The following is a 22,720-nucleotide window of genomic DNA, read 5'->3' on the forward strand; positions in this document are numbered from 1 at the left end:
ATTTTTTATTGGGTTAGTTTTCTACGTGATGCACAACCCGATGGTTCGGCTTCTCATTTTAGCTCGCCATAAAACTGACTAACCAGAGAATACTTGGTCAAAGACCGGAAGTCGTGAGCTGCTTGAGCCGTATGTAAAATAATCGTTTCTGGCCACTCCCAAGTGCATGGCGCTCATAGAACTTCATCCTCCTTATTTTGTCCCTTTTATACTATAATTTTAATAGTCGGCATGTACGGCCCATATTCCATACATGCCAAATTTTCTTGTTTATTGGATAAGTTAGAGAATGACTCCACCGGGACTCAGCTAAAGTTATAACATTTTTTTCTCGATAAAACATTATGTACAAAAAGCCAGAAGTGTATAAATTCCCTCTTCTTCGGAATCTAATTGTGGGGTGGTGCCTGCTCTGGCTAGTTCATCTTCTTCACAGTTACCAGGTATATCTCTATATCCTGAAACCCATTGCAGGTTTATTGTGAAGTTGGATGTTAGATCTTCTTCGACCCTGATATACGTTAGGGAATCCAAAGCCTTTTGGCTGTCTGTATGTAGAAATATATTTCTTATTGTAAGTACACTTTTGTTAGCAAAAGAGGGCAAACTTAAATTGCTGTGATCTCCGTTTGGAAGCCACTGCAGAAGATTTTGTGTGACGGGAGGCTATTCTGAAAGCTAATTTTCCTAAAATGACACCTCCTCCGACTCAATTATATAGTTTGGATCCATTGCATTTGTTATAGAACTATCGACTAAGAACCCCTTCCCCCTGATCAGCGCCTCAAAATTTGAAAGTATAATTTGGTACAAATTGTGGTAAAGTGGAATGTACACCTATTCCACTTCGGTTCCACCTTACGCCTCTAGCGTACTCTAGTCGAGGGACTAGCACCACGATACTTCCCGAAGGTTAGTCTTAAGTAGGAATGTTATAATTTAATATCAAGCCGAATATTATGGAACTATTTCAAAGCCATAGTGCATTTTAGTGGCCTCTTACGGTACGCATGTCTTCCAGTGGGTAAATTTTGACTAACATCCCTTGTCTTGCCAGGGAAACCCCCTTAAGAGTCCGTCTACCCGAGGCAACCAATCTCAACAGATCTATATAGGTAAAAAAGAGTTGTCTACTGCGATCATTAATCTAATGTGTTTCGATATTACTCCTATCATCTTATAAAGTTCGAGCAATGGAGAAGCCAAATTCTTTTTGGGGAGACGGATGACTTTGATACTTCATCTTGTAGTCGCTACGCTTTCAAGAAGCTATCATGTCTCCGAAGCAAGATCGCAGAACCGACAATGTGGCATTATGTGTGTATGCCTGAACCCTTTCAGGATATATAACGGGGTTTTCAACTGGAACGCTAGAAAAGCAGACAGATAGCGGCGGCAACGATGCCATATTTTTCCAACTTTTTTGACATTTCTCTTCAGTTAGGTTTGTCATTTCATAATGGAAAGTTGTACGATCCAACAACGAGTCGAAATTATTAAAATTTACTGCTGAAATTCGGAGTCAGTGGCCTCAACTGTAAGAGCGTTACTTTCAATTTATAGTCATCATAATCGTCCTCTCAGATCAATAATTAATCGTCTAGCAGAAAATTTTGAATACACAGGCGCAGTACAAAATGTTCCCGTGACAGTGAGACAAAGAAGTGTCCATAGTGTCGAGAATATTGCTGCCGCTAGCATATCAATTGAGGAGACCCAAATCAGTCTCTCATACTTCGTTCTCAATTGTTGAACTTCTCTGTGGAGTCGTTGTTGTGAATTTTGCGAAAAGATCTTGGCCTACATTTTTACAAGATCAAGTTGACGCAAGAACTGAAGCCTCTTAACAAACAAAATCGTCGTCATTTTATGATTTGGGCTGAGCAACAACTTGAAAATGATTATCATTAAAAAATCATCTTTAGCGATGAGGTTCATTTCTGGCTGCATGGCTTCTTCAATAAGCAAAATATGCGTTATTGGTCAGGCAGCAATCCACACATACTCCATGAGTAACCATTACATTCCTAAAAAATTACGGTTTGGAACATCGGAATCGGAATCGCTACCGCTCAATGATAACCGAATATTTTTGGCCCGAACTGGATGATATGGACTTGGACAATATATGGTTCCAAGAGGACAGCGCCGCAAGCCACACAGTCTTGAAAACCAAGTTTGGTGAACGTGTTATTTCACGAAATGACACTGTTTATTGGTCGCCTCGTTCGTGCGATTTATGATGAACTTCGGCCGATTTATGCTTGATAACCGTCATCAGCATATGGACTTCTGCAACCGTGCTCATGGTGGCCATAGACAAGAAATCGACTTCCATACATAATTGCATCTAATGTGCTTTCACAGGGTTAAAGAATTATTGTAGCGCTCTTATTGAAAACCCCGTTACTTTCCGATAGTTTCGATTTCTCTACCAGTGCCGATTTTCTTAAATTTTCTTAATATCTGCAGGCTCCTAAATACTCAATTATAAACTATGTTGTAGTCGACAGCCACGATATCCTTTCTACTATAATTTTGTATTAAACACGGCTCTTTCATTTCTGGTGCCGTGATCAGTATTCTCGTTTACAATTGGATTTGTTTTTATGAAAATTTTGGATTGTTAGAAAGTTTTAATATATCAGCAGTACGTTCTAGGTTTATCCTTCCCTGAATGGGAACCTATTTTATATGATAAGGCGTACTTCTAACCGCAATACATCAATCCAGTTGCCAGTCGCTGACGGTACCGCCTGGTAAATCGACACCATGCGATGTTTACTAAAGATACGCAGTACAAAAAATTGCACTTGGGTATAAAAACCAGATTAAAACCATTTTGTGTCGCATCCCCATTGGGGCGGATAGCAAGCAGTGGCAAAACACAAAACTTTAACTTGGCGGAAAAACAAACCGGCGTATGCAAAAAGTTCACTGCACAACTGTAAAAAGAAACCAGATTAAATAACTTGAGACCACAACGGCGCCAAGGACGCAGCACAAGGCCAACGAAATCCCGGTCACAGGATTTTGCTCCGCTTACCGCAAAGCACGCACGCAACGACATTGGGACTTTGGCACGTGTGCTCAATAAACTTCAACACAACTTCGCCGTGAACGTCCGTTTGCGCCAGCCTGTTAATTAGCAGCTACCTTGAATCAACTTGATGCCACTACACACCCATTCGCTTGCGCTCCTGCTCTGCCGCGCTCTGCTCTCTGTTCTCTAACATCATCAAGTTGGTGTTGCCTACATTTGGGCGCTCAGCCTTGACGTTATGCATACCTAGGCACTGCGTACATATTTGGTGACAAAGTTTCATCTTAACAAATTTATCATTTGCTGTTTAAATACTACTCTGTGCACATTTAGTTAATTAAATTGAGCCTTCGGCAGCTGATTGGGCGGTCGCCTTTTGTACTTGCCGAATTTCGCTTGCACTTGCCTTTTACTTCGCCTCAGCTAAAGTTTCGTGTTTCATTAATGCTGTTTGTTGTTGTTGCATAAGCGTGTTTCTGACGAAAAGTTGAAATTCCTTTCGTGCCTCAGCGGTGTGTGGGTCTGTGTGTGTGTGTGTGTGGGTGTGAGCAGCAAATTGCTGACTACTTATGCTCGTATACATCAAATTACGCTAAATACGTGTCATCGCTGGAATCAAAGAAAAATACGTGAATGAAAGAAAGCAAAATAATGCACACACACACGTAATGAATCACAAGGAATGCCATATATGCGTGCCGCGTTGAGCTGAACTTGGTCACACTGCTGGCGCTTGATGCTCTAATGAAGTAATGGCTGGATATCATAATTAACGGAACATAAAATTATTTTATGTTCATCTAATTGTGTTTATGGTTGTGTGAATTTGTTATAGCATTTATTGCAGTGTGTTTATCTAAAGTTAGAGAGGGGGACGTGTTCTTCAAAGAAGTTGTCACAAATGTAGGTTAGATGTGTTTATTATGCTTGAAGCTTTAAGAAGAAAATGTTTAAGCTTAATTTTGTGAGGCTTAGTACTTCTTGCCAGTCTTTCAAAGAGTTGAAAATTAACACAAATACAATTTACTAATATACGGAAACGGTACAATAAATAAATGGCGATCCCTTTCGAGGTTCCCTACTTAAAAAAACAAAAAAAAAACTTTCAAATGTTGGCTGCGGCTACGTCACAGATGGTCCATTGGCGAATAACACTTGTGTTGTTTTAGAAGGTGTTTTTGGATGATGGGTGAGATGGGTTTTTCGGCAAAATCAATTAATTTTATTCAAAATAGTCCCCTTTTGCTTCAATACAGCTTTTTGCAGGGTCCAAAAGCATGTCGAACGATTGTTTTAGCTCGTTGGCCGGTATGGCCGCCAGTATGCCGGTATGCGAAATGCATTTTTCCGAAAAGGAAGAAGTGGCACGGTGCCATACCAGGTGAATGCGGGAAGTGGTTAATGGTTAAAATGTGATTTTTCGTCAAATAATCGGTCACAAGCGTGGTTCGATGAGACGGCGCATTATCGTGCAACAAGCGCCAACATTTTGGCCGGGTGAAAAAAATTCTTTGTAGACAATATCCTTGAAATCATAAAAACAAATCAGCATTGACTTCACTTTTGACTTCTTCATCGTGAATTTTTGGGTTTCGGCTCATCCGGCGCCTTCCATTCAGCACTCTGGCGTTTCGTTTCGGGATCATATTGGAAAAACCAAGTTTTGTCACCAGTCACAATATTGTAAGGGAAGTTTTTGTCCTTTTTGACCTTTTTAATGATGTCCTTCGAATGTTTGATTCTGAGCAATTTTTGGTCGTCAGTCAATTTGTGGACGTAAGCCCAAATGTTCGGTTAAAATGCGACAGATCGATTTTTTGGAGATGTTTAATTCCATTTCCATGAATTTCAGTGATGATTTCGGCTAATTTTTGATAATTCTAACGCACCATTCGACATGTAGATGACACTACCAGGGGCCGCTAGATTCAAAAAGTCCTTTGGAACGCACCTTGCACTGCAAGGCCTAAATCAAAGCGGGATTGTCCGCATAGACTTTAGTCTATACATATCCCCACAGAAAAAAGCCTAACAGTGTGATATCACATCATCTTGGTGGCCAATCGGCCGGTTCAAATCGTTAAATTATCTGCTCAATACATAAACCCATTGATTGATGCGATGTGTGAGAAGTGGCACCGTCTTGCTGAAAATAATTGTCGCCGGGATTAGAAGCTTCAATTTCAGGCATCAAATAGTCGGTTATCATTGCGCGATAACTGTCGCCATTGACAGTTACTTTCTCAACTTGTACGATTTGTAAACGTTATTCAGTCTTTTCATGATGAAATGGCAAAAAATACTCACAAAAGTAAGATGTCAGCTCAACATGACTCATGCGTGATCTGTAAAAAAGAAGACTCACGCGCTCTTAGCCTTATGTTGCTATGTTAGACTGTTACTCATAGATGATTATGGTCCATTGACTTTAGACATATCAATAAAGCGTAATGCCGGTGAGTGATTAAATTCAGATTTTCGGAAGAAAAATCGCTCAGTTAAATTAAAGAGCGCTTGACTTCCAGTCGATGTGTGAGAGTTTGCATTGTCGTGGGGAAGATGGTTGAGTATCACTCAGAATTTACTGTTCTGTTGTTCTAGTGGTATCATTGAGATATGTTCAGTTGTTTAAAAAAAAAAAAAAAAACAGGCATTTGCCTGGAAGTGCTTTGTGCACAAACAACTTTTGTTGTATGAAAACCCCTGCAATTGACCGATCTTTACTTTCGGGCGTAAATCCATGTTTCATCATCTCTCACGATTTTATAGACGTGTATCGAAGAAGCTATTGATAATTTTTTTTTAACAATTCTTCCAGCCAATCGAATGAGCCTGTTTGTGAGCGATCGAAACATATTGATGGATCCAAAGTGAAACAATTTTTTTATAGTCAATTGTACATTCAATTTTGAATGTATGCTGATACTACTGATGCCTTTAGTTAATTCAATCTCACTAAAGGTTACATGACGATCTGACAATAGTTAGTTTGTGTCCGACATGGAGTAATCTACGACCTTATTATACCCTCGCAACAAAGTTGCTAAAGAGAGTATTATAGTTTTGTTCACATAACGGTTGATTGTAAGTCCTAAAACTAAAAGAGTTAGATATAGGGTTATATATACCAAAGTGATCAGGATGACGAGTAGAGTTGAAATCCGGATGTCTGTCTGTCGGTCCTTTCGTCTGTCCGTCCGTGCAAGCTATAACTTGAGTAAAAATTGAGATATCATGATGAAACTTGGTACTCGTATTTCTTGGCTTTAGGAAGGGGCATATTTGGACGTATTTTTTGGCAAAGTGGGCGTGGCCCCGCCCCCTACTAAATTTTTTTTGTACATATCTCGAAAACTACTCTAGCTATGTCAACCAAACTGTATAGAGTCGTTTCTTTCAGGCATATACAGTTCAGAAATGGAAGAAATCGGATAGTAACCACGCCCACCTCCCATACAAAGGTTATGTTGAAAATCACTAAAAGTGCGTTAACCGACTAACAAAAAACGTCAGAAACACTAAATTTTACGGAAGAAATATCAGAAAGAAGCTGCACCCAGGCTTTCTTTAAAAATTGAAAATGGGCGTGGCGTCGCCCACTTATGGACCAAAAGCCATATCTCAGGAACTACTCCACCGATTTCAATGAAATTCGGAATATAATATTTTCTTAACACCCTGATGATATGTATGAAATATGGGTGAAATCGGTTCACAACCACGCCTTCTTCCAATATAACGGTATTTTGAATTCCATGTGATGCCTTCTCTGTATAATACTCGTATATACATGAGGAACCAAAGATGATAGCGGAATAAAACTTTAGACTTTAGACGGTATTTGAGCTGAGGTATCCCTTGTGGAAAAATTGTCGTGATCGGACTATAACTTTTTTATACAATTAATGAAATCTCCATTATCACTTTATAATGCGAGAGTATAAAATGTTCGGTGACACCCGAAATTAGCCCTTCCTTACTTGTTTGATATGTGAATTATCATTGATAAACATTGGCTCTTAATGGAGCATCATCGCCAAAAACTTAACTTGCTGAGAGAAGTTTTCTTTTGTTTTTTTTATTTAACGATTTTTCATACAAATAATCCCAGCTCGTTCTCAAAACTATAAAAGTAATTTTTATTCATGAAGAATCCTCCAATCAACACAAAGTCTCGAAATTTATTGGTAATTCCATCAGCTACTTGTAATTGAACTGAATTTACATAAATTCTCACATTTCTTGGGAAAGAGAGAATAACATATACATATACATATGTGTATATATACATGTACAAACTAAGTTATCTGTAGAAGCCGACCAAGAGGAAACCTACAAACACAACACTATCGGCACTGGTCGTAATACTCTGGTGTATAATAGAAAATTCACTTTACTAATCGTGTAAGCGCGCCGCTCCAACGCAATCCGAATGAAATTGCAGTATTTTTTTTTTATTGATAGATTTACTCTACTCGGATTCTCCTAGCGAATACTAATGAAATTGTAGGATTAGTGGAAAGTGAATTGCATTCATTGAAGAGCAGCAGCATATAAATACTAACAAATACTCACGGATGAGTTGTCCAAAAACATGCAAGCTCACAATTACACCAACATACACGCACACATTTTTGTTTGTATAGTATGTGTGTTTTTGTAGCAATGGTGACTTTGCAGTCGCTTTCTTGTTGCTGTTGCTTGTGTTGTGCTTGGAGCAAGTTGGTGCTGCACACACGCTGTTTCCGTTTTTTGTAACTGTAATAAATAGAATTAGTGTTAAGTAAGCTGGATAATGCAGGATATACATATGTACATTTATATGTAATTACATGTGCATACTTAGGCACACACATACACTTGTACATATGTCTGTATGTATTGTAGTAAGTGTGAATCAATGCGAAGTATAAAAGTTGGTGATGTGAATGGGAAAGTGCAAGGCACTGATTACTTCTCACATAAATACTTAAATACATTCATACATACACATGTGTGTCTGTGCACGTATGCTTTTGAATAAATGTTTCTGCTGAGTTAAGTAGGTCGGAAATACTAAAACGAGTGGGAATTTAAATGCGGATAAACTTAAATGGATATTCATAAAAAATTCTCTTAAGAGGTTAGTCCTAAAGACTTAATAGAAAAAAAATTTTTTTTTGAAACAAAAGAAAGGCTTCCGTGTCACTGCCTTCGAATTATTCCTTATTAAGATCTGAATATCATCTGATCAAATTTGAACCGTACTAAAAAATTTTTATATACTATATTTTTTCACTTATTTAAAAATAAGCTCCTTTCCAGTCAATACGTAGATTGCCTTTTATATTTCGTGATTGGCAAATAAGTTTTAATTATCGAAAATCCCTTTAACGTTTATCAAAATATTCTTCAAGAGGATCAATTTTGCATGCGCTTGAACAAATTTTCGAAGTACTTTTGCCACTCTGATTGAGGTATCTACAAGCCATGCGTTCTCAACACATCAACCGGCTCTTTGGGTGTCGAAAAATGTAGACCTATCTTTTGCGAACTTGAAAAGACATTCGTTCTGATTTCGGCGACATTTAATTTAAACAAGACTTCCCACACATCACATCAATTAATGGATTTATGGAGAGATCACTTCGGTGAGCCAACATTTGAAAGAGATAATGTTAAAAAAATAAATTCCAAAGAATGTTCTTTCGAATAATAATAAATAGTCCCTATTAAATTCGAAGTTTCTGTGCTTTTTCTTAAAAAAATAAGTAGGGAACCTCAAAGTGGATAACCTTTTACGGTCGATAGCCCATCTAATTGAAGGTTTGAGTGCTCAAAAATGCAGTTCTTTCAGTAGATGGTTGAGAACTCGTATTAACGTGACGAAGAGTGTTCCGTATAACCATGCGAATTCTTAATTCAATTTTCCAAACACTAGATATAAGCTTCATCTGAGATGTCCTTCAGTACATTTCGGTTTCGGTTCATTTTTGAATAGCAATTCGCCACACTTTGGGACAGTTTTGACGTCATACATAATTCCATATACACAATTCCTCGTCACCAGTCATGATGCTTTAGATGAATGCAGGGTTCTTATCATCTTATTAAGCATATATTTAGCAATTCCTGTTGAAATCAGATGTTGAGATCCTCCGCCATCTTTCTGATGCCAACTAGAAAACTTTCAAGCACTGTTTCTTTTTCTTTGTTTCGCGCGTGAGGTATGTATGTAAATCGATGACTTTACGACCTTCATTTATTCCTTAGTGTCTCTCATTCGTAATAAAGTAGAATCTTCAAAACTATTCTGTAACATCTTCAACGATTCTGTAAACAAGATTTCGTTAGAAATTTTAAGCAAAAAAAAAAAAAAAAAATTGAATTAAAAATATTTTAAATTCATCGTAAACAAGAAGCTGCCAAACAAAAACTAATTAACATGTCAGGATGAAAATTCACATAAACATAAAAAATGTGTAGTCAAACAGACCAGTCTGAGTTGAATTTGATCACATAGTAGGATGTTCGATTAGGTTGAAAGAAAAGTTGTTGAACATACTGAGTAGTGATGCCGAAATTTCTCTATAAAACAAACTAGTTTTTGTTGTTGTTTTAGCGGCAGAGTTCTGTGCACTTGACAGGAAAAAAATCGGGGTCCGTTCCAGCTACGTAGGCCCGACTGAGAACAAAATATTTACCATTAACCACTCCCTGTTTTCATCTGATATGACAACGTGCGACTTCTTCCTTTTCGGCAAAATGCACTTGCCCACGAAAGGAAAGCGTTATGCAGACAGGCTTGCCCCGGCATACTGCCGGCCATACCGGAGCTAAAACACTCGTTCGACATGCTTTTGAGCCGTGCAAAAAGCTGTATTGAAGCAGAAGGAGACTATTTTGAATGAAATAAATGTATTTTGTCTTAAAGGTGCCAATGTGAATGCTTTTAAAGTTTCAAGAACTCAACTTGAAATTTAGAATCCGCAATTTGTACGATGGATGGTAATAATAGAAATTTGTAAGCAGCAAATGGTTAAGCATTCAAGCGTGAAAATAACCGATTGTTTGTTTGCCAAATAATTAATGAAGCAGAAAACAACATTCACTAACCAATTATATGGTTGCAATGTGCAGAGTGCCCTCATTTAAGCTATGTATGTGTAACATTTACTCATACAAGCAATAAATGAACTTTAAAGGAAAACGAATATGACTAAATTTGAGACTAGAAATGCTTTAAACTTTATAATGATGAGCAGGTGTTTGTGTGAATGGATAATTCCTGAATTTTATTTTAAATAATAAAACTGAATCTCTATATTCATCGTTCAAAAGTCATCTAAAGAGTGGCAGAACTACATTACGGTTATGGTAAATTGGAACATAAAGGAGTTTACAAACAAATGCTTTTTAATTCCTTCTTCATACTGATGATATTCATATCTTAGTTGGATTTTTACAAATCGATAACGAAATATATCTAAAATCATTTCGATTGAAACTCGCTCTAAATATATTCCGAATTATTGAATTCTTCTTCTTCTTTACTGGCGTAGAGAACGCTTACGCGATTATAGCCGAGTTAACAACAGAGCGCTTGCCGTTTCTTCTTTTCGCAAGGTGGAGTCAACTGGAGATTGCAAGCGAAGCCAGGTACTTCTCCATCTGGTCCATCCAACGGAGTGGAGGTCTCTCTCTTCCTCTACTTTCACCGGCGGATATTGCGTCGAATGTCAATATCGTCATATATCTCATACAACTCATCGTTCCATCGAATGCGATATTCGCCGTGGCCAACGCGCAAAGGACCGTAAATCTTTCGCAGAATTTTTCTCTCGAAAACTCGCAACTTCGACTCATCAGTTGTTGTCATCGTCCATGCCTCTGTACCATATTGCAGGACTGAGGTGTTGAGTGACTTTTAGAATTTGGTCTTTGTGTCGAGAGAGGTCTCTACTTCTCTTCTACTTACTCAGTCCCGAGTAGCATCTGTTGGCAAGAGCTACTTCGCGTTGGATTTCGGGAGTGCAATGATATTTGTTTGATATCAGGAGATATTTCGTCTAGCTCTCGTTCACTACCAGGCCCATTTGCTTCGCTGCCTTATTCATTCTGGTGAAAGCAGAACTAACAGTGTGGTTGTCAAAGAAAACCATTATCATCAGCTTACGCCAGCAGCTGTACACTCATATAGGAGATGGTACCTTCTCTGTTTAGTTCTGCAGCTCGAATTATTTTCTCCAGAAGAAGATTGAATGAATGAATGATAAAAGAAATCGCCTCGTCTGAAACTTCGTTTAGTATCGAACGGCTCGGGGAGGTCCATTCCGATTCTGACGAAGCTTTTGGTGTTGCTCAGACATCACTCAGACATCACGGCATAGACACAGCACATTTTCGTGCTGTCAAAAGCAGTTTTAAAAACCAGGAAGGAGTGGTGTGTGTCGATTCTCTTTTCACAGGTATTTGTATAGCTCGGCCGGCAATCCCTCGGCCCCGCCGCTTTGTTGTTCTTCAGACGAGTAATTGCTATTCGAACTTCTTCATGGTCGGGCAACGGAACGTCCGCTTCATCGTTATCGATTGGGGAATCGGGTTCGCTTTCTCTTGGCGTTATACTTTCACTGCCATTCAGCAGGTTGGCGAAGTGTTCTCTCCATAATTTTATTATGCTCTGGGCATCTGTCACTAAATCTCCTTTAGGAGTTCTAAAAAAGTATGCTCCGGTCTTGAAACATTCTGTTAGTCATCATAACTCATTTAATATAGTAACTTAAAAATTAATTTTAAACATTTTGCTAAACTCAAATGCGAAAAGAATTACTGAAACTCTGCTCTGCTCTTAAAGTTAACCCATATTTAAGAGTAATGATTTGGAAAACGACATATGACAGCAAAAGTCACAGGATAATTTCTAAACAATTCACAACAACATTGCACTTATGCACTTAAGACCATATGTATGTACTTAAGGGTGAACTTACGAGCAGTGCATAAGTGCAAATAATGGAATAAGTTGTGGTTGAAATCACAATGCTTGCGACATATTGGCAGAGCAGCAGCAATCAAATGCAGTTGCCGGCCACCAGAGAGCAGTTGTCATGTTGCATGCGTCATTTATCGCTAACCTACTTACATAACAACACATGTACACAAATATACATACATACATATGTATGTGCATAAATGTGGCTTGTGTTCATATAATTTTAAGTTCGCAAATATAAACTTATGTATTTATGAATATGCAAGTGTGTGGGTGTGTTTTGAATTTCATGCTTTTGCATTTGCTATGAAAGTTTACTTTCCATTAAAGACCAACAGCACTAACAACAACAACTCTGCTACAATAATAACACCGAGCGCATTTCGAGGCAACACACATATACATACATGGATGCTTTTGCACATGTGTCTCAAGTCCAATTGGGGCGAAAATTTCAGAAAATACACAAGGTTGATTGCATAAAATCAGTAAGTCACTCGGACATTTCGAAATTGCATGCATGGTTACGTGTATAAAGTACATATATGTTATATACGTATCTGTCTGAAAACTAACATGGAAGAAAGTAGTTAAAGCCTGTGCTTTTATGTGCAGTTATGGCGCAGACATACATACATATATGCTTGGTGCAGGTAAGAGGACTTTACCTATCACTTTGTGCGTGCTTATACGAAGCTTTGCCTGTTGAAGTAATCATAACCAAAAATCATAACCTGAAGCACAATTCGACTTAGCATGTTCAAAATCGAAAAAAAAAAAAATCTGTCTTCGATTAGTCTCTCTCTCCTTGTTTTCGGTCCAACAATCAGCTGGTTAGGTTAGGTTAGATCAGCTGAAGATTGCACGAGGATTGCTATACAAGTCTTGTATGTAGTCGTTTGTGAAGCCATAGAAAAGAAGAACTCCTGTGTTCGAAATTATAAATTTGTAAAACGTTTAGGAGCCAATACCAATATCCCCAGGCTTTTAAATTCGATTCCCGCCAGTGCGATGGGATGTCTGAAGATATGCGCTCCCAAGTGTTTAAGTCTTGACCTCCCAAACGCGGGACAGATCCAGTTAAAAGATCCACAACTAGGGCGTGGCTAGCCTCACTAAAGGAAAAAAGATAACTAAATTTCCTGCGATAAATCTTAGACCAAGAGGCTTTTGGGACAGCGCATTTGCCGATGGTTGCCCAGCGCTGGTCAAGCTTCCGCGAAACCCAGCTGTCCATAGCGGTTCTGGGGTGTATTTCCTTGCTATCTGTACTAGCTATACTATATATCTAGAAATGCCAATTTCATGTTCCGCCATTTTATATCTTTTTATTTGTACTTAATTGCTTTTAATTCCAGTGTTTTAGTTAGTAATATGAAAATTTCCCCTTGTAATTTTAAAAATATTTTTTTTTTTTTATAACTCCAATTTTTATATTATAAAATATTTTCTTCATTTTTATTAAAATATATTTGGGATTAGAATTTAAGCTATCGAATTTTTTGTGTTAGATAGAAAAATAAAATTTTCAAATTTTAATCCCAAATTAATTTTTTTAACGCATATATGTAATTTCAGCTTTTTATTTGAAAAATATTTTTTTTAATTACAATTCCAAGTTCTTGATTATAAAATATTAATTATAAAAAAGTTTTGAATTTTCTGTATTAAAATAAAAATCTTATTTCTACTTTACTTAATAATTGCTTTGCAGTTAATCAATTCCAATTCAAATGACAGAAGAGCAAGAACGATCATTCATTAACACACCACAGAGCAGCAATAACCAGAGAACGTGTAAATGGTATACGTTCTCTGCAATAACTCAACGATCTAAACAAAGAGCGTATACGATATAATTTACGTTCTTTACGAACGTACGAACTCATCAGAGAATCATGATAGACGTTCTTTGAACTCATGCACCGTTTTTCACCAAAACCAAAATTACTCAACACACTAAAATACACGCCATCAACAAGTGGCAAGGCGGTACGATCAGCTGTTCACCGAGTTTGCAAAGCTGGCGCGCACATCTGTCAGTTCACGTGCGAATTTGAGTTTGTTTACATCTATCAAAACAATTGTGAAATATTTATCTAATAAAACTCGCGTTCGGGAGTGCGGTTCGGTAAAATTGATAATTAAACTAGTGTAAATAAAGTGTTAATCGTTTATTTGTTTCCAACGCAATGTCGATTTTACTCGCGGATATCGATGCCACTTGCGCGGCGCTTGGCTATTACGATAACGAACGCTATTTGGCCGAGCCGGACGCATTGCAGGGCCTACGGGTATGTAGTTTGCCTTTAATAATGTTCACATTATAACTAAAACTCTTCCCATTTGCAGCATTTAATATGGATTTTGCGACGCGATTTGGAAAACCATGAATACCGTCGTCACTTGGGGCATGCCAAAGTCTTGCAAACAGATTTGGTGCATATGTTGCATGATTATGTGCACGATCCGGAATATACAGATGCGCTTGTGCGTTTAATGGTCATCTTAACAAATCCAACTTTGTTGCTATATCGCGAAGGACCACCAAAAGATTTCCATAGTCGTAAAGTTTTCATGGAATTGATTGAAATTTCACAAGGTTATAAGAGTGCCTTTACACAAGACAAAGTTTGGGTACCACTATATGGCATAATGAAAAAGGGATTGGAAATCGTAAGTATCCACAAGAGTGTGTGCTTTTTTTTATTGGCATTGTGTGCTTGTTTGTGAATAAGGGGTTGAAGTGAATGTCCTTGCAACTGAATGCACCACGAATGCATAATCAGAACGAGTTTCATAAACCAATGAACCATAAATAACAGCTGTTAAATGCAAATTTCGATAAAATTGTGCGTTGCTAAGCAATTTTTTTTCGAAATCTTTAGTGGTAATTGCAGCTTTTAAATGTTGTGCAAGTCTTTAAGTGGTTACGTATATCTGTAAATGTACTAATTATTCTTTTCTTCTACAAAACATATATGTATGTTCATATGTGCTACATTTTAACTGTTATCTGTCTATTATATGTGGTCTAATTTTCCTTTGGCGCCGACACACTTTATGTATCTTAAAGCTCTAAACGACATTAATCATTTTAAAAGAAAATTCAAATGTTCAATTTAAAAGTCGTAAACACGCCACTTCAGGCTATTTAATTATATTACTTCTGCACAATAGTAAACATAAATTATATTGAATATGCACCTTTGGGCATTTGAGCACACCACAGAGCTGCAACCCTCGATTTACCGCACAATTACTTAAGTACACATACAAAAGGAAGTAAATAATTGCAATTAAGTGCAAAGAAATATAATACAAATCTCTGTTAACTGCATTTTAACTTCAATTCAAATTTAACAAAATAATAAAAGCCTCAAGAATGGTCATTCAAATCATTAGCCCCAATTGCTAACAAAAACGCGCAGAAAGAGTAGAAAGCGAATAAGAAGTACACGAACAAGTGCATGAAAATTGGCGCCTTTGTGCAGTGAAAAAGTTAAAAAAGAAAATAAAATAAAAATTATAATGTAATGGCGAACCCAGTTAAGACCTTGGAAAATGGGAAAAAAGTGAGGACTAAAAACAGCGCCGCATTTTGCTTTTAGGCTTTAGCGCAGATTTGCTTGGAAAAAGTTTACTGCCGTCCATTCTGCACACCGTCACCGTTAGCCAAAAGACCAGAGATTCATTAGTATCAAGAAAAGAATTCTCCCTACACCAATTTGAATAGGTTGCCCTTTTTGTTAAAAATGAAAGCAAAATTTATAAAAGTGCAAAATGGTGGGTGCAAAAAATTTGAAAAAGAGGGTAGGAAAAATGCCGACAGACTTTGGCAAACAAATTAAAGGCATGAAAGACGTAGAGCGTTAAAAAAATGATACCAACAACAACAAGCAGTGGAAAACTTGTAATGCTGCAGCAACAAGCATAATAAAAAGAAGCACAAAACTCTATTAAAAACTAGCGCTGCAAACAAATACGCGAAAGCGCCATAAAAACTACTTACGTACATAAATATAGCATTTATAAAATTAATATATTTAAAAAAAGTTTGTTATCTTACCGCTGCGAAAACTTTGCAATAGGTTTCATATAAAAACATGCCAATGCGTCTGCCCCTGACTCAAATTAGCTTTATACTAGCGGCAGCGCTTCCATTTATTAGCTGTTATTTAGTGGAAATATAAAAAAATACTAACTGACTGTATGGAGCCCAGCGAAAGTTAAGCTCTTCTTAACTTCCTCCCTCAGTCTCTCTCCCCCCTATTGCTATCTAATTTATGTACTGGACCTCTGATATACTTGCTCGACGCAATTAAACGCCGCTCCTGCGCGGCATCAACTTTCTGCCTAGCCGCCAACTCCAGCGCTTGACATTAAGTCAAGGATTACTAAATAGTTTTATGGCTGACAGTGGCGCATTAGCAAATGTAAGCGAATTAATGCGCTAAAAAGTGCAAACGGTTCAAAAAGCAAGAAATAACGTTAATACCCTTCACAAATAAAAAAAATTTTCGATACAAAAACTAGTAGTCCGTTTTGAGTAATTTGTTCGAAGATTGTACCGTTATCTTAGAAAACAGTGCACGCCGTTCTCACGATAGCTGGGTCTACGTAACCGCAATGCTCCCGGGTATTTATCCGTTCAAGCAATATGAAATTCTGACACAATAACAACAGCAACGAAAATAATCCACGAAAAAATCCGGAAGTATATTTTGTCAAACAAAGTAACTTTTTCATATACGGGCTGGATTTTGGAGAATGGCTATGTTTGTCCGTTCTGAACGATTTTTTCGACGAGTGTACCATACTTTTAGATAGTAATCTATGGCAGATTTCGGTAAGATACCTTCTCAACTAAAAAATTTTCCCATACAAGGACCAGAGTTCAAACCAGTCAGTTTATATGGCAGGTATGTTAAGTAGGGTTCCGATCTGAACAATTTGTTTGCAGATTGTACGGTTGTCTTTAACAGTAATCCTTGTTTTCCGTACAAGGGATTTTTAATTTTGCTTGTTCAAATATGCATTATACGTTATAGTGGTTCCGACAAATGAACGGCTTCTTAAGAAGGAAAGACTTTAGAACAATTTCAGATTGATATCTCGAAAGACGGTCAGACCGATGTGTAGTCAGACCGTTCCCGCGACAGTCGGGTCTACGTAACTGGAACGGACTCGGATTTCTATCCGGCCAAGGACTGACGAATCTTCAGCATTCGTCTAAATTACTTCAGAAAGGTTTGCCGTTACAACAACAACGAAGGACAGACGGAAGGAATTGTCTATATCGACTCAGCTCGTCACACTGATTATACATGCATATATACTATACTTCATAAGGTCTTCGATGTCTCCTTTTGGGTAAAACAAACATCCTGTCAAACTTAATACACCCTGTTCACGGTATAAAAAAAGTCTGCTATGCATAAGTTTTAAGTTTTTAATGATTTTTATGCGTTCGTTTATATTTAAACTTTTTTTTGCCTTAACTGCTATATTTTGCTTTCTTTCTTTCTTTTAATTTAATGCTTTTCTTTCTTTGCATTTATTTCAACTGCAAAACTGGCTATTTGCTGCCATTAAAAGGATTAATTAAAGAGTTCGCCACGTACAGCCGACCCGATGTCTGATAGCCACTGCGAACAACTCATAGTGCGAGGCAACATGCACTGACCCATCATCAGTGAGATTACTCCGCACGATTTAAATATTTTTCGCCATTTGCTATACAGTCTTTTATGCGCTGTTGAAAATGTATTTTTTTCAACTCTGTCTGATTTTTTGTTGTAATTTTTTTTGAATGCTTTGCATTGCATATACCCACTGACATTGCACTAAATATAATGGGTGACCTCTTTGCCGGCCGCGACAGCGCACTTGTTGGCTAAAGGCTGCCGTGCCAGCGTCGCATCAGCATTTTTTACACGGTTGACATTTTAATTGCATTCTGTTTGTAAAAATCACAGCCACTTGATAGCGACGGTTGATAAAAAACTTAAATTTGCCACATAATAAAATAGAAATGCAATTTTTATGCTCTCAAGCTGCATTAAAACTTTGCCGGCGCGACAGTTGACAGCAGGATTCTTGGTCGCAATGGCATTGCGCACGCCACAAATTGTGGCAAATTGTCCATATAAAATGTTAGTCGACTTCAGAATTTACTTGCTGCTAGGAAACTTGTAATTAAAAGTACAATACTTTAATATTTAAGTAAATGTTAGTGTGGAGGCATTAAAATCTTGGTGGATAAAATAGAAAAAAAAAAAATTATAAACAGCGCGTTGTTGTTGGAGTAGCAGTATAAATATACGTATTTTTTTCGAAATTTTGCTAAGTACTGTCACCTTCGTCTAATATAAATAGGAGCAAGTTATGCTCACGTAGACCAAACTGTAGTTGAAAGATACATATCCACATACAGTGTATTTTTTATATTAGTATACGTGCATATAAAAATGAGTACATACGAGTACATATACATAAGTATAGTAGGGTGCTTCAAACAAATTTGTTTGAATTTTTTTCAACTCTTACCCCCCTCAACTTAACTCTAAAGGGTCGCTATTTTCTATGTTCTCATTCACTTAAGGGGTATTCTACTCTAGAAATCAAATTTTGGGCAGGTTTTTGAATATTATAAAAAAAAAAACCAAAAATATGTTTACTATCCATTTTTTATGGTGCTTTTTTTTATAGATAACTTAAGAATACAGAAAAAAAAATTTTACAAAAAAATATTAAAAATTAAAATAATTAGAGGGGGTGGTTCACAAGTGTAAAAAAAAGAAATGGCGCATCCCGGCGACATTGATCCTGACTCTCTTGGTGGTCTGAAAAAAAAGTCAAAAGAAATTCTTAATCAGTAAGAATGCTGTTATAGTCCCTACCTCAGAGAACACGCAAAAAATATTGTCTGAAAATTTTTGAAATTTGTTACGCTTTTTTTTTGAAATTCCTGAATTTTTTTAAAATATTAAAAACAAAGGATTAAAGATTATATAAAGATAAAGGATTATATAAAGAAGGTTCACACAAAATTTCAAGTAATTCGGTTGTATAGAACTTGGGATAATGCCGGTACCGTGTGGGAAAAAGTTGTTTCGAGAAAAACGCGTATAAAAAAGTGAGTCTACCTACCTACCGGGCTAGGTACAGCGTCACTAAAGTAACTGTAGGATATGTTCTTAAGGGCCTTAACTTTAAATGCATGAAACAAAAAATCGAATTTTTCAAAATTCTAGAGTAGAATACCCCCTTAACATAGGAATTTTCGTTTTTTCATTGAATCAAAAATTTCACCAATTAATTTTCGTTTCTCAAAAATAACCATCACATATTCAGAAAGTTGACTTTTCAAACTTTAAAAATTCTCCAGACAGTGCGCATTTAAACTTTCCCCTATAAAATCTCTAAATGCGTTTTCTTTCTTAAAAATAGTTAAAAAAAAAAAAAATTAAAATAAAAAAAAAAATTAAAATAAAAAAAAAAAATAAAAACTTTTTCAAAACCACACAGATCGCATTTCCAACTGCGAATCAGAATCGTAACAAAATCAAATGGTTGAATCGCGGTCGGTCGGCGMGGTGGTCTACTCGGGATTCCGTGTCAGGAAGGTTTGCTATATGTTTGGCAGGGAATCGTCAACAATGGCTGTTCCTCTCAGGCCTAACTCTTAATTCGGACTTCTACTTTTAACAGTTAGACTGTCAATATCAAGAAAGCCATCGAACAGTTAAGGAATTTTAATATGTTTTTTTATTTATTTTTATTTAATGTGAAGTACAGCCGACACAATTAAGTTTTCAATATGGGTTTAACGACTTTTTTGCAGAAACGAATTTGATGAACCCAATTTTCCAGTATTTTTTACACTAAATAAATTCGCATGTCATGAAAAGCACAGTTCAATATTTACTTTTAAAGTTAGCAGAGAGTCTGGTTTATAGCTGAAGACCAATGACTTCAAATAACACCACAAAAAGTAATCTTAACTGCACAACTTCTTGGATGTAATTCAATCTTACAATTTCTTGAAATAATCGAATCTCCAAACCTTTCTTGCATTAATTCGGTTGTTGCACGTGCTGTGTGGAGCGTAGTTCCGTTTTGTTCGAACCAGATTTTGTCAAGATCAACTTCTTCGAATAGCTCCCATAAAAAGTTGGTTACCATCGATATATACCGCTCTGAATTGACAGGAACGGTTTCACCAGCTTCATTTCGAAATATATGCGGATCGATGACAGGTACGAGACCAAAAGCCACACCAATATTCTTGAATAATTTGTAGCTTTTCTTCGCACCAGAATCGAAAGTTTTGTTTATTCACCACACCATTCAGATGAAAGTGAGACACGTCGGAAAAGTTGATTTTATTAAAAAAAAATCCTTATCGTTTTCAAGTTGTTTTAAAACAAAATCAGCACATTCACGACGTTTACGGTGGGCCTATGTCTTCAGTTTTTTAGTAGAGTAATTTAATAACTTGTCTTATTAGCACTTGAACATTATGTAAAGATGTTTTGAACTTTGGATTTAACATTTCCTTATTACTTTCATATATGTATATATTATCGGCAAAGGTACGAAAAAAATTTTAATTAAGTAAGGAAGGGCTAAGTTCGGTTGCAACCGAACATTTAATACATCCTTAACACGAACTACTATAACTCGAAGTTCTCCATAACTCGATATTTTGAATTGGCAATAGGAGTCACATTTCATACAAATCTCCTTCCATAACTGGAAGTCTCTCTAACTCCAATTTTTTTGATTTTATAGTGATTCGACTATATATATGATAAACTCATACCCTGATCGACATTTTCGACAAAAGGTTTATTAGAAAAACGAAAATCGTTATAGATATGTAGCATATGGGAGTCGGGAGTAGTGTCGTCCCGAATTTATCTACTTTTGCCAATACCACATACCATGTGTATGCCACATACTAACAAAAGGTTCCCTGATATTTATTAAGGTACCTCACATACTCGTACCATTACCAATCACATGGAGAAAAGTCACTCGGACTTTTATATTTTTGTTATATGCGGGCCAAGTTTTCGCTCAAATTTATCTGTTTGTGCTCTCTCATTTTTCATAGATACAATGCACATGTGGCCGATATATACTGTATAAAGTCGCCTGGCAGTTCGAATAGTCAAACCGTTGTCAGGAAAATATAATTTCTGAATTTCAATTATACATGCATATTTATATATCTCATAAATTGACCAATATTTGCGGTAAAAAATTCAATTGTAAGCACTTTGGTCAACATATTCGGTACCCAGTGGCTTGAACAGTTTTGTTTCCATTTTTGGAAGTTTTGGTCATACTTCAAAGACATTAGTCGTGCAAAGTGTAATACCGTTATATTAATTGCTTCTTGATTTGTAAACAGGAAAGGGAAATAATCAAATATAATTTAAAATTTCATTATATGAGCAGTGTGCGTGGCTGTAGTCCGATTTCGCCCATTTTCACACTGAGTCATGATTATGTCATAGAAATATCACGTACCAAATTTGTTTGAAATCGAGCAAGCCGGTCTTGAGATACATATGCGATTTTATCTAAAAGTGGGTGAGGCGACTCCCACCATTCAATTTTTACTCCAGCTTGTATAAAAGTCTCGCAACTCATCTCGCGGGTAAAACTTAATGGCTTTGGAGGTGTTTTTAATTATTGATTTATCGCGCTTTTAGTAGTTTTTAACAGTACCGTTATATGGGTAGTTGGCGGGCTTATCTTCCGATTCCAATTTTTCACATTGTCGGTAGGAGTTTTATAATATTTGCACTAAGCGCATTTAATTATTTAGTATTTTAAAAGATTGGTTAATTTGACTTATTAAAGGGAGGGGTCACGCACCCCTAGTTTTAGTTAGGTGAACAAAAATAGTATTATACTCTGCAGCAACATGTTGCAAATGTATAAAAATGTCATGCCACATATATGTATGTATGTGTGTGTAGCGTGTATATACTCAATTTTTACAATTACAAGTTACAGCAAAAATTACTTTGCTTTCCAGGCATGTGCACTGAATAATAAATGAAATGAAATTTCACCACCTAATCCGCCAGGCGACACACACGCACACCCACATACATGCCGTTAAATCTACTCATTTGCGGTCTTAATAATTTGCAAAAGTTTTCGCATCGCAAATGAAAACTGTTTGCCAAATCGTTTACGGCGCCCACAAAGCGAACCGAAAGCAAGCATTTACTTTGAACTTACGTAACCATCTACGTAGGTGCTGAAATATGACGTACGTGCATCGGGCGGCTTAGGAACTTAGAAAAACACGACCGAGGAGCAAAGAAAATTTAATTTAAAAAAATTAAATCCAACGCACGCAAGTAATAAACGCCTTCAAAGGCTAACCAATCTGCCACAGCACTTAGCAACTTCTACCAGCACACACACAAACACAGATTCAAACGCACACCAGCTAAGCTCGAAAGCGGCTACGCACATTTTAGACCAAAAAATCCTTGCACAATGCGCAGATTAAATTAAGCATGGCACAAAAACTTTTTCATCTTGACAAATGCGAGCGAAGGAAAAAAAAACAACAACAACAACAACAATGTGCGGCCGAATTCACTTATTGTGGCCACCAGCGAGCAAGCTCATTTTTTCCTAATTTTCTTTGTTATTTTTTTTCATTTCTTTTATTT

At 36.8% G+C, this 22,720-nt stretch overlaps 1 protein-coding gene across 1 annotated transcript in view; it reads left to right on the plus strand.

Annotated features, from left to right (window-relative positions):
- LOC108977689 (protein timeless homolog) overlaps window positions 1–22,720 on the plus strand; it is a gene marked incomplete at its 3' end in the record, with an annotated part of 164,825 nt that overhangs the window by 35,349 nt on the left and 106,756 nt on the right. Inside the window, 2 exon segments of the mRNA XM_018947513.1 lie at window positions 13,729–14,308; window positions 14,367–14,690. Of these exon segments, the coding sequence (XP_018803058.1) occupies window positions 14,207–14,308; window positions 14,367–14,690 (426 nt within the window).

This window comes from Bactrocera latifrons, unplaced genomic scaffold, assembly GCF_001853355.1.
Source record: "Bactrocera latifrons isolate USDA-ARS-PBARC rearing strain unplaced genomic scaffold, ASM185335v1 scaffold_94, whole genome shotgun sequence".
Classification (NCBI taxonomy): domain Eukaryota; kingdom Metazoa; phylum Arthropoda; class Insecta; order Diptera; family Tephritidae; genus Bactrocera; species Bactrocera latifrons.